The sequence below is a fragment of the Strongylocentrotus purpuratus genome, unplaced genomic scaffold (assembly GCF_000002235.5).
Source record: "Strongylocentrotus purpuratus isolate Spur 01 unplaced genomic scaffold, Spur_5.0 spur5_contig_823, whole genome shotgun sequence".
Taxonomy (NCBI): domain Eukaryota; kingdom Metazoa; phylum Echinodermata; class Echinoidea; order Camarodonta; family Strongylocentrotidae; genus Strongylocentrotus; species Strongylocentrotus purpuratus.
Window position 1 is genome coordinate 281460 of NW_022145528.1, and position 17079 is coordinate 298538.

General features: G+C 39.0%; 1 protein-coding gene across 2 annotated transcripts; it reads right to left on the reverse strand.

Moving 5' to 3' along the window:
- Positions 1-377: 377 nt before the first annotated feature.
- On the reverse strand, positions 378-17066 carry LOC115918533 (trafficking protein particle complex subunit 12-like). 2 transcript variants are annotated; one of them, XM_030982023.1, is made up of 13 exons: positions 16895-17066; positions 15786-15872; positions 13826-15099; positions 12969-13085; positions 11761-11874; positions 10603-10741; positions 9566-9678; positions 8239-8311; positions 5062-5135; positions 4310-4408; positions 2823-2926; positions 1660-1747; positions 378-655 (listed from the first exon to the last, which is right to left on the reverse strand). In XM_030982023.1, exons 2-13 carry the CDS (start codon positions 15832-15834, stop codon positions 413-415), a joined length of 2487 nt encoding a protein of 828 aa, XP_030837883.1. In that variant the 5' UTR covers positions 15835-15872; positions 16895-17066; the 3' UTR covers positions 378-412. The 2 variants fall into 2 exon arrangements, with proteins under 2 accessions (XP_030837883.1, XP_030837875.1); XM_030982015.1 differs by having other exon boundaries at positions 16975-17063.
- Positions 17067-17079: the final 13 nt, after the last annotated feature.

The window sequence follows — 17079 nt, forward strand, 5'->3', positions numbered from 1 at the left end:
CCGGCAAAAATGATTAAAGATGAAAAGCTAGGGCATCTTAAGACAACTGACATTAAATCCATCTCCTTTGTGTTTACTGACAAGTCCAAGAAGATTCTGTTTCTTGACTGTGCTCTTAGACGACTCCAATTCGTAGAGGGTGCAGAGATTAAAGATGAGAGACTCGTCTAAGAACTCACTGCTTTCCTCGTTGACAAGAAAAGAGATTACAGATGAGAAACTAGGGCATCTTAATAAACTGACATTAAATCCATCTCCTTTGTGTTTACTGACAAGTCCAAGAAGATTCTGTTTCTTTACGGTGCTCTTAGGCGACTCCAGCTCGTAGAGGGTGCAAAGATTAAAGATGAGGGACTCGTCTAAGAACTCGCTGCTCTCCTCATCGACAAGGAAAGAGATTACAGATGAGAAACTAGGGCATCTTAAGACAACTGACATTAAAACCATCTCCTTTGTGTTTACTGACTAGTCCAAGAAGATTCTGTTTCTTGACGGTGCTCTTAGACGACTCCAGCTCGTAGAGGGTGCAGAGATTAAAGATGAGGGACTCGTCTAAGAACTCGCTGCTGTCTTTGTTGACAAGGTTCTCTAGGAGTGAGAGCGACTCCTTCAGTTTGCCGAGATACAGGCAGCAAACTGAGACATTGTTGATTGCCTACAAAATAGTAACAGAGGAAAAACACAACGTGTAACGCATTCAACCATTTGAACATTTCCATTGTAAAATCGATTTAAAGAGAAATGGCAACTATCAAATGATCAGGTCTAAGTTCATGAACTTGAAAGAAAAAGAAAAGAAAAAAATAAATACTTTGGGAAAGTTGCTCCTATCATTATAATTGTTGAAATAATGGTTTTAAGGGAATTTAAACTTGGATTACCTTAATTTCAATTTTTAACACAAACTGCAAGATAGGGATAAAGAGAGGAACAAAAAAAAAAAACGTATTTGCCGGCGATAAGGCAGCAGCGCCGCTTAGGCCGCACCCCTGATTTTGACATTTAAAAAAAAAAAAATTGTCGGAGGCGGGATATGAACCCTCCCCTACAAATGTTGATATGACCCAAATCACCGCCTTAGACCGCTCGGCCATCCCGTCCCTGATGCTATCCCTTGCAGTTTTCTCTTGTGTATATATTGAAATGGATTCAAAATGGCGAATTCGCGTGCTGGATGCTTCGCGGCAGCTCCGTTAAATGGGCCCTTCTTTTACTTTTGCAATGCATTGGCACGAACTTAGATCAAGATCTATCGGCAGATGTTGTTTTTGGAAGTTTATTTTCGGCTTCATGCCAACAATGCAAGTTAAAATTGTCGGTAAGCTGTGTGGAAATGTCCTGTACCATAGTGGTATAGTTATTGTACCGTTTGTAGTCCCATATGTGCAAATTCGTGCTGGTTTTGACTTACCTTTTTTTTTTTTTTTAACTCTTTCGCCGCAAAGGCCGCACCCCGACTTTTGATATTTTCTCTTCCAAAAATACTGCTGCATTTACGCCGGCAAATACGGTACTGTGAGGGAAAACTGATAATAAGAGAGGAATATATATATATATATAGAGAGAGAGAGAGAGAGAGAGAGAGAGAGGGGGGGGGGAGAATATGATGATGACAAGACTTACAAACTGAGGATGCTGAAAGTAATAATTGGTACTAACCATGAAGTTCGTCGGTTCTATTTTGAGTCCTTCATTGAAATGCTTATAGGCTTCTGCGTACTGATTCTGTGCTACTTTCAGGAACCCTCTGTGAATGAAACAAGAAATTTACAGTTACTAATTCATTGAATCACCGAAGGGTGCGTTCAAGCGACACTTTTTCAAAGACATTTAGTTTAAAACACAGTTGCGTTCACGTCATTCAAGCAATTTTTTTGTCGGTCGTAAAAATAAACGTGTTTAAAAACGCAAACATGGAACGCTGAAAAAGATGCGTTTTGTAACCACGTTTGCTAAAAATCGCTTGAACGCAACAGAGATCTCAATCATGATTCTACGACATCGTTATGTATCATATATAGTATCGCTATCTATATCTATACTTCCTGGGTGGGCTTGAAATGAGCGAGAATCAGCGTTGATGGAAAATCGCTTGAACGATCTCCCGCAGTAACCTTGTTTTGAAACAGCGTTTTAATTTGTGATTCTAGCTTGAAAAAATCGCTTGAACGCACCCAATTGACCCAAACTGAAAATATAAGTGTGTTCCAAAGGCTCAATTCTATTCTTGTTTAAAACCATCATCATCCGTTTAAGTATTCCGTTGTCATATCAAATAGTTGTTCTTGTCATAATCTATCATTATTGAAGTCACTAAGCAGCCTATGTAATTATACCATATAAGTTTGTTCTATTGCTATTTGTTAAGAGCAGAGAGATGGCAACATATATAGGCCTCATCATTATCATTATCAGTATCATTATTATTATTATTATTATTATCATTACTATTATCATTATCAGTATCATTATTATTATTACTATTAGCATTATTATCATTACTAATTATCATAATTATTATTTGTATTATTATTAAAATCATCATTATCATCATCATCATCATCATCATCATCATCATCATCATCATCATTATTATTATCATTATTATCGTTATCATCATCATCATCATCATCATCATCATCATCATCATCATCATCATCATCATCATTATTATCATTATTATCGTTATCATTATCATCATCATCAGCATCAGCATCATCATCATTGTTATTATCATTATTTGAACTCGCCATGCCAGTAAAACTTCAACACAATCTCAAACATTTCTCAATGGTGGCTTCACACAGTATGCCTTGCCTGACCTATTAATATGTATTCTAGCCTGTTTGCCTGGAGAGGACCCACCGGCTGGAATCTTCTTCTCTATCTCACTGTACACATCCTGGGCAGACTTCAGATCACCAAGCTACACAGTGTCCAAGAAAAAGAAGGGACAGAAGGGAGACTTAAAACATAACAAATTTTTAATTGCATCTCAAGAATAGGTATTTTATCAATATACAGTCAAACCCGTCTATATCGGCCGCCCAAGGAAAACACAAAAAGTGGTCTTTGTACACAGGTGGTCTTTGTAGACAGGTTCCTATAGTACATGTTTCGATGAGAAACTATTTAAAAGGGAAACAACAAATGTGTTCTTTGTAGACAGGTGGTCACTAAAGCAGGTTTGACTGTTTATTCATCTGTATCACACTGGACCAAAATGAAGGACTCTGAAACCAGAATATTTTTACATTTATTGAATGGTTTAGATCTATGAGAGTTTTCATGCTGCATTATAATCAAATATTAATTGACACCACATTGTAATTTAATGTAATTTGCAAAAGTTCTTTGTGCTTTAATGACCAGTTTACAATCTGCTGAATTTCTATAATTATGTAATAAATGGGTTACTTGTATGAAAGAATTCAAAGAAACTTGGAAGTACTGTAATGGGATCTAGGCTTAAACTGTGAGACAGAAATGGTCTGTATCAATATCATAATCATTATTACTGCTTCAATCATCGATAATCATTGTTTTATTTGTAAATGCTATTAAAGTGACTCTGTAACATTGTGAAGGTTGATGAAAAAACTGTGTCATTTTTGCATGAAATGTTACTTATTATATTCCTTCTACTGTACTAACCCTCTAACATGGAAAAAAATCCTGAAACAATTCTCAAACTACAAAGATATTTATGGTTTTCTTTGAAGGCGTCACTGTGAGACACCCTCTAACAGTAAATTCTCCCAAACATTTTTTAATTTTCCCAACCGTTTTTCCATGAAAATAACAAATAAGACGGCTTTTATAAATCTTTCAACACTCAAATGTCTGGAATGGTATAAAGAGCCAGTTCATTGCTTTTGCTTCATTAATTAAATTGTAATAATAAAGTTGGGAGAAGCAAGGAATCGATCAGATCAGTTTTTCCAGATTTTTTAAAATCAATAATAGTGGTCTGTTTTCACTCAAACTTTTAGATTATCTTTAATTGTACATCTAGCATTGAAGTCACTACCTTAGCACCACTATCTCTCAACTGAACAATGTTACCAAGTCCCTTTAAGGAACCGATCAGATCAGTTTTTCCAGATTTTGGTCTGTTTTCACTCAAACTCAGATTATCTTTAATTGTACATCTAGCATTGAAGTCATTACTTTAATTTGCACCATGTTCTCTCATCTGAACAATGTTACCAAGTCCCTTTTAATAAAGCACACAATCTAAACCCATCTCAGAGAATAATCATCTTTAACATAGGAATTTAAATCAAGAGGAATTTAAATCAAGACTAACCTGAAGGTACACCCTGGCAATACCACACAATATGTTGATTTCATTCTCAGGCTCTTTCACTACCAGTGATTTGAAGACATTCACAGCTTGCATGTACTCCTGAAAAACAAATCCAGAATCATATCTTATCATATCAACAATGAAGGGCGATTACTGTCCTATTTAACTATTCATAATTCCAGTCAGTGAATATGCACGACCAATGTCTTCCAAGAACGTCTGTTACCAAGACAGGTATATTATTAAGCAATAAGACAAATCATACACATTTGATGAAATGAAAATGTAATTGATTATGATAATGATGGCTTTTTAATGTAGCACACTCCAACAGCGCTCTAGCATATTGGGTACTAATTCACAGATGCCAACCCTATGGGATGGTTGTCAGTAACATTTACCACATTTTTCCTTAACAAATGGGGGTCTTTCCGGAACGCAAGACAACGCAGCATATGTTTCGCGCAAAACGTACACAAACACACAATCACTCTTATTACTGCCCCACCGCACTACTTGAAGCTACTTGCTCCCTCTATATAGAAACAATGCCTAAGCGGTGCCCGTTGGTCCCCCATGATCCTCTTTTTCTTATGTTAATTGAGAGCTGAGTTGATGAGATAACCACCCGTCAGTGACCACCCTGGGCGGTCAAATCCCTCCTGGCCAAACCAGTGCACACAGGCTTTAAGTACTCTACAGCATGACACTTGCATGAGAAGCCTCCGTATCTGCTGTCTGTCTGTACATACCTTCATGCTGACTAAGCAGTTTCCCACGGAGTGAAGAACTCGGATTTGTCTACTCTCCCACAGATCTAAAGATGCTAGGAACACAAAAAAAAAATTCAAAATGATGACCATTTGAAACATCATATTGATGCTGAACTGAACTCTCTGCCCTAGCGTATTGTTCATTACACAGCGCCATCTCATGGTCAACCTGCGAACAGTGCGTAACCGAATTTCCAATTCGCAGAAAGAGGACTCGATGCAAGACCTCAATAGGAAGCTAGGGAAGCCGCAGGTTACAGGGCCATACAAAGGATTTTATAAGTAGGAATTAATTATGTCTGGTTTTATTCTTATTTATCACCAAAGTTGTAACAGGAGTATTACTTTTTTGTACATGAATGTATGCTTTGGTTTTCTGGATGTCTGCACAACAAATGATGGCACGGGAAGAAATATAATCTCAGTTAAGCCGCCGCCTGTGTCTCGGCACAGCGTTCTTAAGTTATGTTAAGGCTAGGGCCAATATACAGCACATATACATTAGGCTTGGGCGGTTCCCTTGTTGATGAGAACCGACTCCGGTTCCCACTCTCGGCCTCGGTTCCAAGTGGAATCGACTCCCGCTGGCTGCCATATTACAGTACATGTAATTGAAGCCACAATGCTGTAAAGGCCACACACACACACACACCAGGGAGGTGTTGACACACTGTATGTTATGTACTGTGCATGTCGGCTCCACTCAGCAGTGGCACCGATAGCAACAGATGATTTTCTGAGATATTTTTTTGGAAAACTTTACTTTTAAAAATGAGTATCAAAAGTATGAATGTATGTGTGACTTGTGTGTGTAAATTGATGTTTTGTTTATATCTGTTTCGTCTCATGATATCTCTACAATTACATGCAAACAATATATAAAGAAGATCAAAGTGCAGACCTTCATAAACAGTTATGAAATGATTTATTTTACTACTTTCGATCAAATCGAGAAAAAAACATTACCACTGCTAATAAAGTAATTAATTATTTAATAACTCATGGCAACTTGGCAACAATGTAAACAAACAAAAACATGTTAGGTCTAATTTAAATTCTAAACTTCAACATAGAATGATGGAATAATCAACTCGTACTTACACTGCTAAAATGTAAGAAATGCAGAACAATTATTTCCAATATTACGGTAAACAATCCATTATGTAAAACTAAAGATTCTGATTCCCTGCCTAAAATAAATGGAATGTATCCGAAACATGCCTGGTCCGCTGGCTCTCCTCCCAGGGACCAACCTTTATCTGAGAGCTAAGTGTAAATAACTCATGCTCACATGGCCGCCCGCCCGCCCAATGCCACCCAAAAACTTTAATGACCCCAGCCCCAGCTCGTGGCACTCCATTCCCATGGTTACTACTAACCACGTGCTTTCTAAACAACAGATAACAGCGCTAGATCTTAGTTTCAGAATAACTAGTCTGCATTTTCAGCCACTATTAGAGATTGCGCTAATGCCACAGCGAGAGGGGACACTTGACTTGCCTGAATTATTCTTATTTGTTTAAATACCCCCAAAAAGAACACAAGACAAAGAGATGTAGATCTGCAAAACTTATTCTTGAGACGAAAATAATAACAGAAGGGGATGCTAGAGGGGGAGAGAAAGGGAGAAGGGGAGATGTTGACCTGCCACATTTATTCTTGTAAGGAAAACAAAATAACTGAAGGAAACAAGATAAAGGGGGAGGGGGAATGTACATGTAAATTGTAGACCTGTCAAACTTATTTTTAAGAAGAATAAAACTTGATGAGGAGAATTCAAGGGAGAGAAAGGAGGAGGAAATTGTGAGTTGTGTGATTTAGTTTATTTGAGGAAGAAAACTAAACGTCTGATGTCTAGGGGAAGGGGAGACTAGGGATAGAGAGAGAGAGAGAGAGAGCAAACACAAAGTCACATAAATCAGTGTGCGCACGAGAGAAAACATGAATCAACTCCTTGATCACACGCTCCAAGAGGAGAGAAAATGGGGCCATTGTTCCAAGACTCTTGCGCAATTCACCAAAGGTCAAACGTTCAGCTGGGGGGGGGGGGGCAGTTACAGACAACATGCAGCAGTGATGCACAGTACTACGAAGGAGGTACACACACAAATGTGTGTATCAAAACAGCATGCTGCTAGTGCGCCCATCGCTCGCATGCATTCTGCTTTGACAGAGCTGATTTTGTTCATTCTCTGTGCTGTGGAATCGACACCAGTTCGTTCGGGCAATGTTCCTTCGTTCACTTTTGCAAAGTATCTCTTTGAATTTTAGTGCTGTGGAGTCGACTCCAGCGCTAAAGACTCGGTTCTTATCTTGGAACCGAGTCTCCTTTTCTCGGAACCGACGTGCTCGAGTAATCGACTCTCTAGAGATTGGAGTCGACTCCTCGGTTCTGGATTTCAGAATCGGTTAGAGTCGGGTACTCGGCTCTCGCTCCCAAGCCTAATATACATGTATCATATATGCGAAAGTCAAATATTGCCTAAGTTAAAGCATTTCACTCAGTCCAGTCAAGATCGACTTATGCAGGGTTATCTGTGTTCCCATTCTGATTTTAAATAGAAGAAATTTGAAAGTAACTGTAATTGATATTTCAAGCAGAGTCTGAAGTAATAGCAGCAGTTTTAATTCTAGTTCGCATTTAACATTTCTGCAGGAAAAGATAATGTGGGCCTTGATTCATAAAACTTGTTATCAATAACAAATTACAATATTTGTTACAAGCTACTGAAATAATTGCATTTGATTGGCTTTGAGTGGCTTTGTCATTGAATTGTCACACTTGTTTTTGATATCAAATCGATCGAAAACCAAATGTGCACATGCTAGAGCTATATAAGGCGTTTAAAAAAAATATCTTGTATTTCCCTTTGCAACCGACCCAAAATCTTGAAATCTATGGTCGGCTTTTTGAAAAAGTTTTTTTTTAATGTTTTATGAAAAAAATATGTTTAATATGTATTTAATACAAAAAATATGTATTAAAGCAAAAACTGAGAAATATCAGCCCAAAGAGGGAGGGGGAAAAAAAGGAAAAAAAAAAAAGACTTCCAACCAACGACCCATGTTTTCGTACCTAAAGGGCAATACAACATCTTTTTTGTTTAAGCCTAAATGCAAATAATCAATTCCTTGCATGTTCATCAATCCTCTTACCTTTCCTATTCTCTTCTGCAAGCTCCACAGACTGGCCATACTCGGACTTTCCATCTTGTAGATTCTTCACAATCTACCCATGACAACAGAACACAGAGACAACAGAAAGATTCAAACAAAGAGCTTTGAATTTCAATGATCAAAATGTTTCATTCATAAATATGCATGAAGACAGCTAAATTATGTGATTTAAAGCCTCGGTCACCAATGCCATTGCGAACTTCTAAGAATGCCGTACGAACGATTTTCAGACCATGGAAATTCGGTAAAACCATGGAAAAACAGGGAGATTCGTACGAACGAATCGTTCTTACGAACCTTTTTGACCGTAGCTTTAGGAAGCGAAACAAGCCATAACCAAACAAAAATCGATATTATATATGGTTAATATTTGTCGTCTTCAGAATGTATCCATATTTTGTATCCTATTCATCTTCTTTGTAAACGACGTCTGCGCCTTTCTTTTTTACAGGTGGGAGAAGCAAATATCAATTTTGAATTCATATTGGACAAATAAATGCATTGGATGGAATTGAATTGAATTGTAGAATCATTTTGCATGCAATTGAATGGTCAGTGGAGTGAAAACCCAAGAAAAAAGTGTGTGCAACTCCCTGATCTGCGTGTTAGAAGATTCAGAAACATGAACTGACTTTGCTTACATGTTTCTCATTTACTTAATTTTGCAGTAGAGTGATGTTGTTGTTTTTTCTCTGCAAGATACTACCGTTATTAACATTGTATACATGTTTCTCATTTACTTAATTTTGCAGTAGAGTGATGTTGTTGTTTTTTCTCTGCAAGATACTATTGTAATTAACATTGTATAAACCGCCCTCGTGTATTAACCGCACCCCTCTTTGGCAGCAAGCCAGGTCCGTGTGAAAAAACCCACGCAGGAAGGCCTTTCATTTAACTGCGAGGTGCAGTTGAATGTGTAAGATCATTAATGTAAATCAAAAAACAGTAGAGGACCTAGGATAGAACCTTGTGATACACCATGTGTAATAGAAGAAAAATTGGAGGAATTATTATTATAAACTACATATTGAGATCTATCAGAAAGATTACTTTCAAACCAAGATGACAGACAAATTTGATTGTTGTTCTAGTTTCCGAGTGGTGAGTCAACACACCGATTACTGAGCTGGGAGACATTGCCAGGCGGAGGGACATAAATCGAAACTTTAAAAAAATAAATAATAATTACGGTGGTCTTTGTCTAGCACAGCAATTGTTGAGGGTAGAATGAGGAACTGCATATTTTGTCCTCTTTCTTTGTCCGTCATGTTCATAGTGTTTACTCATCTCACACACAGATTCCTACCTTGTGACAAACAGACAGAATGGCAGAAAGTCTGTCCAGACATAGCTGATGCTTGCCCACATACATAGCTAACTCAGCATGGATCAAACGAAATGAGAAGGGTACCATAGAACCTGACAAGAAAAGATCGAGATGGAATTTAATTAACACATTAATACATTCAAAATAGGAGCCAAAGGCTGAAACAAAATGAATTTACAAAAGATTAAAAATTACATTAAAATACAATACATTGAAATTGGTTAAATTGGTTATATTTTTATGCTCTTTTCCCTCTCTAGCTCACTAGCTCTTTCCTGTTCTCTTTCTCTCTCTATTTTTAGTTTCCAATGGCATGGGTCAGCGCATGCGCCCCATCAGCGACTAGGGCATAACAATTGGATTAGTGCGAAAATCACCTTGGTTGTTTGGGTGAGGGTCTGTGTACCATATAAGAGAAGGATGGGGTGAAAAGGGGGGTACTGTCATCCCCCCCCCCCCCACTCCATCGCCACACCCCTGGTGACTGGTCGTCCGCAGACACAGACACTAATTCAACGCCTAAACAAAATTCCATAAAGTCTGGAACCGAGCCCAACTTTGTCGGTCTTTGGCTGTGCAGGGCCTATGGACTGGGGTCTCTGTATACTCTCCTACTTGTAGATCAGACCCTCTGTTATGCATACAAGGGTTTGTGCCTGGGAGCTGAACACTAGGTAGGGATATACTCCCTTTTCACACAGGGGTAAAATTCTTTAAAGCTGATTAGTTTAAACAGCTTTAGATACAACATCATTCACACACAGAAAATTTTGGTGCGGTCGTTCGAGATTCACTCGCTCAGTAGGGCTATTGCGCATTTACGAGCAGTGACATTGCGCATTTATGGGCAGTGACTCACTGCCCGTAAATGCCCAAAGGCCCTACTGAGCGTTTAAAGAGCATTGCCCGGTCTAGTTAAGGACGTATATCCGTTCACACACAAAACGCCTTGCTCTCTAGATACAATGAATTTTACCCCTGTGTGAAAAGGCTGATAGAGGATTTGTGAAAATCACCTTGTCTGCCTGGGTAGAGATCCGGGTAGTAGCCATAGAAGAGATCAGGCTTATCCATGTTACCAAAAGCATCCAACTCTTGCTCTGCTGCAGTGAACTGCTGTAACTTCATCAATACAGATATCCTAGTGAACCATACCTAGAGGAGAGAACGACAGAGAGAGAGTGAGAGAGAGAGAGAGAGACGGGGGAGACAGATAGAGAAACTCAGATATAGGGAGAGACAGAAACAGGTAGAGAGAGGGACAGAGAGAGACAGAGAGAGAGAGAGAGACTCAGAGAGAGGGAGAGAGAGAGGTAGAGAGACAGAGAGAGAGAGAGAGGGACGGGGAAGGGGGGCAGTACAAGATGTTAGAAGACATACCCATTCAAAGATTATAAAAGTATTACAAATTCCTCGCATTAATATGTTTGCATTAAAGAGCACCATCTACAATGAAATATAATTTCACTAGTCGCGCAATGAAGCAACCGCCTTTGTTAGGTTATATATCATTGGAAAGTTAAAAACTGTTGCTATTCTTTAAAACATGAATGTAATAGACCAGTTCACGGTTAGCGCATTTCTGCAATGGCCCCGAATATCCAACGATCTTCAAAACATCATGAGGTCCCACTTTGCACATTTTGAAATTATCACTCCTACAGCGACGGACGTGCTACATAAATAGCCTTTGTTTCCCCTTTTCAAAGAATACTTCCACCTGTGTATACACCTCGTCTCCGGGTATTTCACTATTTGTTCTGCAATGACCTTTATCTGCTCATGCTCAGACTGCAACAGTGAACTGGCTTATATGGGTGGCACCAGAACATCCAATAAGAAAAGTAAGAAGATGAACAAGCACTACAAAGTGAGTCAGAAAAAAAAATGTCCCACTTTTTAAAAGTTGTATTGTTTGAAGTATGAATATTTAATCATGGGTTTCATCTAATGCCTTGATAGAGTTATCCTCCTGGTACATTTAGGTACCATTTTCATTTGGATTTCTGCACGCATGACTGAACATCAGACAATCTTTACAAGACTGCCAGGTCTCACTTGCGCCAAGTTGCTGGGTGAGGAATAAAATAGTATTTTGAAGTTCTAACAATACAACTTTTAAAAAGTGGGACATTTTTCCTGACTCACTCTGTATAAGAGGCATTCTGTCTCACCTGCATGAGATGAGGGGTGTGTCTTGATGGCATTCCAGCTTGACCTTTGCCCTGAGCTCCAGAGGTCAATAGAAGACCTGTCAGGTCAACCGCAGCACGAAGACAACCTGCATCCTGATACACATCATCAAAACAACATGTTTATAGGACTGGATCGTCTGTTTAAGGCTACAAGTATGCTAATTATATCAATTAACGCCCTTCTGGATCTTCCCAGATGATATTACGCACGTGCAAACTATTTACCCAGATTCTACCATACATGTACATGTATGATGTATATGCTCTCGCGATGGCTGGTCCAAGTCAATATACTAATACTATACCAAACCCTAACCCGAAACCCAACCCTATAACCCAATCGCAACCCTTAAAGATAAAGTTGAGTTCTGGTCATGCGATTCATGGTCAGTCGATCAGAAAAGCTTGATCATCTAGCATATAAGTATTTGTGTGTACCGTATCGCAAGGTTCTGGAATCATCAAAATGATAAGAAATTTGGCCAAGTCTTGGTAAAGTTACAAGCATTGTACACAGAAAGATGTATATGGGACTACACGAACACGTGGCGTAAATATCCGTCCCGATTTTTACGATGTTACCTGCCATATTTAGAATATGAAGGCATTTGAAGAGCCATGCTTTTCAGGGAGCATGTTTTATCCGATGTTCTTCCACACTTGCATAATAACAATGATAACGCTCACAAATTATTTTTCACCTCTTTCCAGAACTCAACCTTCTCTTTAAACTTAAGTCCGGAGCAAATGTTGCCAGTTTGATCACTATTCCCAAAAATTGATAGTTCTGATCTCCATTGGATGTGTGCACTTTCCTATTAAACTACAATTGCTATTTTCTTGTCAAACTGATAAAAGTTCTGGTACAGTCAAACCTGCCTTAGCAGCCACCTGTCCATAACGACCACTAATAATTCCCCTGCAGATAATTCACGTACCGTGAGATCTGAACATTACTGTAGTATATGAATACTTTGTGGGAGTTTGTTCCATGGAAATGGATCAGCACAGAAATGATCAGGGACCCATTTCACACAGCCTTTTTCAATGACAAATGACAAAAATCAGTGACAAATCTGCAGATAACCAATCAGAAGCAAGGATTTCAGTAGCTTATAACAAAAACTGTCATTTGTAACTGATGACAGGTTTTGTGAAAAGCCCTCCTGATTGTGACTACTACTTACCAATAACCTTTTAAGGCCATGCTCATCTCTCGTGACTTGGTTTACGGTGAGAACAGATCGTTTAGCGGATTCTTGCTCACCCATGTACCTCTGTACTAGCTCTTTGATTGGATCACCCTGTTACAGAAAAATTAATTAACATGGGGGGTGTTTCACAAAGGTCATAAGTTGAACTCTAAGTTGGACTTAAAAATTATGGAAAGCCATTAGCATCTCTGAAATATTTTGTAAAAGCTATTTTGAAAGGCATAAAATGTTTTTTTTATCATCAAGGAGATTTCATGTTCTTGATGTGAAATTTATAAAAAGTCTAAAATACTTGAATTTCTGCTTTTTAATATATTTCATTTTAAAGCTACAAATGGCGCTCCATAATTTTTAAGTCCAACTTAGTGTTAGGATCTTTGTGAAACACCCCCATGGTCATAAAAACAAATATTATCATTATCAGGATCATTATGATGATATTACAATTGCATTTCTGATTACATATGCCATTTCCATTCATGTTTTCATCTCCATTATCAGTTGATATCTAGGGTCACAAAGTGGGCAAATTTTGAGCATGTTGGAAAGTTTCAGGGAAGAAAAAAAATTGAATTTTACTTTTTTGTGAATGCCTTTCATAAATTCTGATAACTTTCCTTCTCATTTACAGTGTAATGGCTTAATATTTTTGATGTTGCAAAGACATGTACTATTGATAAATAATCGTTATACCTCCACCCCCCCCCCCCCCCCAAGTTTTGATTTACATTTGGTTCCCTTAATCAAGAGAAGAAATGCTGGGTACAGTTGTTGATTCTCTTAAAGTACTATTAACTGCTACATGTAGATGGATGATAATAGCTTCCTACCTGTGGTTCTTCGGCAATGATACCAGGCATGGTGAGTTGATCCCTGATCACGTACTCTGATCCCTGCAGGGCAATACTACGGTTTACTAAAATCTTCTGAGTGGCTTCCGAGGGTATCCAGGCATCGTGCCGACGATCGCTCTCACTGGTACGGAGCGCTTCTACAAACGGGTCATCATCATCTTCTTGCGATGCGCTGGACTGAAACGGCACATGGGGCCTGACCGGGTTGGGATTGGTGAGACCTGATGGAGCGCTGAAGGACGACATGAGGGCAGGCGGAACACCCAAAGAGTCGGAGGAGTCGGTGACCGTGTCTTCTTGGGAAGTGACTGATAGAGGCGGTGAGGATGGCCCTTGTGATTCAATGGTGGTTGATTTATTCGGAGTCGTCACCTGCGTATCAGGAACAGCGACCTTATCGTTGACATCCAAGCTCGAGTCAGCATCATCCTTTGGTAGATCAGGAACAGTCTCTGGTGGCTTTACCACAGCAGAAGCAACTGCTACAGGTTCATCTTTGTCACCATTGTTTGATTCAGCTGCAGCATCGTTTATTCCCTCTTCAATCACCGTTGTCTCCGCCTCTGGACTTTCCAGTGAGATAGTTGTCTCAAGTGCTCCCTTTGCAGTTTCCATTTCTCCATCCTCCTCCACCAGATCATTCTTTGCTTCAAAGCTCTCATTGCCCTGATCAACGCTTTGATCATCCTTGTCCTCCTCTGATAAAAGGTTTGTAGAATCCATGCTCATGGTGTCCATGTTACTTCCGCTCCCCATCTTAGCATCTTCTTCAGTGAGCAGATTAGTGGAATCAATGCTCACTGTCTCACTGTTAACTCCTGCTACTTCTTCTGCAGCATTCATCGAAACTTCAGCTGATATCCCCAGAGGATCCTCCATGAATCCTCCACGGCCTTCTGGCGAGACTGGCGTTGCTCCAACGGATGAGGGTGGTGTTGAGAACAAGTCGTTCTCGTCTCCAACGGCACTGGCAAATGAATCAAAGAAGCTCCCAGAACTCTGGATCAAGCTCTGGTCTTTAGTAAAGAAGCTGGTTACTGAAGGCTGCGTGTCCTTTACAAGTGGACCAGATTGGTCATTTTCTCTTGCTTCCTCTCCACTTCCTCCTGTCTTATCACTGGACTGTTCCATTGTACTTTGGAGTGTATCACTAGGTTTTTCCATGAAGGGACTCTCAGAAGGAAAACTTGGTGAGGAGGGCTTCTCTGCTTCACTTTGAAAGAAAAGGCTTGCATCAAATGGTTTCGGATCTGAATACAAATACCAATACAAACAAATGATTTTAAAACTTTGTAATAAAAAATGAAGGAAAAAAAATTAAATAAGCACAAAAGTGCAATCTAAACCTGTAAGAATGAGGTGCTTTGCTGTTTTGTTTTGGTTTCTTTAGTTTCTTTTCCTTATGAATTACCGTATATATTTGTTTTAAATCAAGAATACTAATTAAGTAATCTTATTTCAACAACAAAAAAATCAAATACATATCATCTTTTGTAACTCAATGAAAGAGAGTACCGGTACAAGATTTATAACCACTTGAAAGGAAACACACCGACATAGTTATCAGTTTTTACTACCTCAGCAATTTAGGATTTTTAGTTTGATAGATGACTATTAATTGCATGTAAATGAAAAGACCGGGAAGCCAGGCTGGGAAAAATAAAAATGAACAAAAAGCAAATGCATGCCAGAATAGAACCTAGAACCCTGATAATACTTTCCCTCAAGCAGCTTTTCCAAGCTAAAATGGGATAAATAAATGCCTCTTTATATGAAATACATACTTATTTACATATTATAGGAAACGTTGCGCTTCAGCTAGATGCCATTTTGTTTTGCTGCAGCTATATTTTTGTTTGGGGGGGGGGGGATGGGGAGTTTATTGCAGATGTAAACAAGGTTGCGTCAGAAGGAATGTTCTACTCTGGCCACGTACCTGCATTCGAAGCATCACCTTCTGAAGTAGTTTTCTCAGTCCCAGCCATTCTATACCAAGTATGTAACACAAACCAAGCACTTTGTTCTGTAAATATGAAAAGAAACAAACAAAAATGCATCTAAAGTCATGTACTACATAGATCTAGGGCCAGATCTACTCTGAGTTTGACTAAAAATGATGAAGAGAAACTGTTTATCAATGTTCGAAATTGCTACCTGTCCTGCACGTTCTATTTTCCTGTGGGTAAAATGATTAAAATCATTAAAATGCATTAGAAATTGTGATTTTAAGGCAGTGAAAAAAATACACGGGGGCTCGGGGCGAATTAGCCCCCGAAATGCCCAAAATAGCCCCCGAAAATCAGAAAAGAGCCCCTGTAAATTTGCACAGAGTTCAATGCAAAACAAATTTTAGATTGTTATTTTCATGCATGCAAGCTTGAAAAGTAGCCCCCGAAAAATAAATAGTAATTTTTTCCCTGTTTTAAGGGTTAAAGATGAAAACAAATTAATGTAATGTCTCAGATCCTCATTACGGTTGACAACTTTACACAGGCGCGCGCTCGCCCGCAACATACCACCATCAGTATGCACTTGTTTTGGTTTGCCGGGAAACCTGTGAAAAAGTATATACTAATATCAACGTTTTTTCCGAAAAATACTTCAAAAATATCAAGAAAATTGACACGAAACAGTTAAGAAAACAAAACGACTTTTAACTCAAGTCATGATCTTTATAACATTTGATGAATATTTACTTCATTTCGGGTATGTTTTAGTGGGGTATCTCCACGCCGGAGTTACGGGTCAAATTTTGGATAGGCTTCTGAACTAGCAGTTGTGTTTTGAATTGTTGAGAATCAATAAAACAGCTTTTAATACACAGCCAGGATAATGCAGCTGTGTGTACGTGTGGCCCCGCCCAGCCACTGAGCTGAGCTGAGCTGCGGCTCGTGCATTAGAGGATCAGGATGAGAGACAACAACGCCGCCCTAGCTGTGGCAGGGAGGCAGCAGCTCGGCTGGTCGTATTCGTACGTGCTGCACAATCTCCGAATACAAACTAGGGTCTACAACTACAGGTAACAAAGTTAACAATAACACTTACAACAAATATTTACTGTAACTGTCACGAGTATGCCAACTATAATACATGTGAAGTGACGTTATTTCGAAGGAAATAATTACCAAAACAGAAAATTGGAGTTACAATCGAGAAATCAGTCTGCCAACAAACAACAGCCGGTTCAGATGGGCGCATGCGCACATCGCATACGTGAAATTTAGTGCTAT

What these genes read in the sequence shown, in the direction of transcription:
- LOC115918533 (XM_030982015.1), bottom strand. Translation starts at nt 17,047, where the DNA reads ATGCGCCCATCTGAACCGGCTGTTGTTTGTTGGCAGACTGATTTCTCG. An exon ending in TCTCTACCCAGGCAGACAAG is followed by an intron (nt 9,679 to 10,602) that starts GTGATTTTCACA and finishes TTTTCTTGTCAG; the next exon opens with GTTCTATGGTACCCTTCTCA. An exon ending in TGCAGAAGAGAATAGGAAAG is followed by an intron (nt 5,136 to 8,238) that starts GTAAGAGGATTG and finishes TTGTGTTCCTAG; the next exon opens with CATCTTTAGATCTGTGGGAG.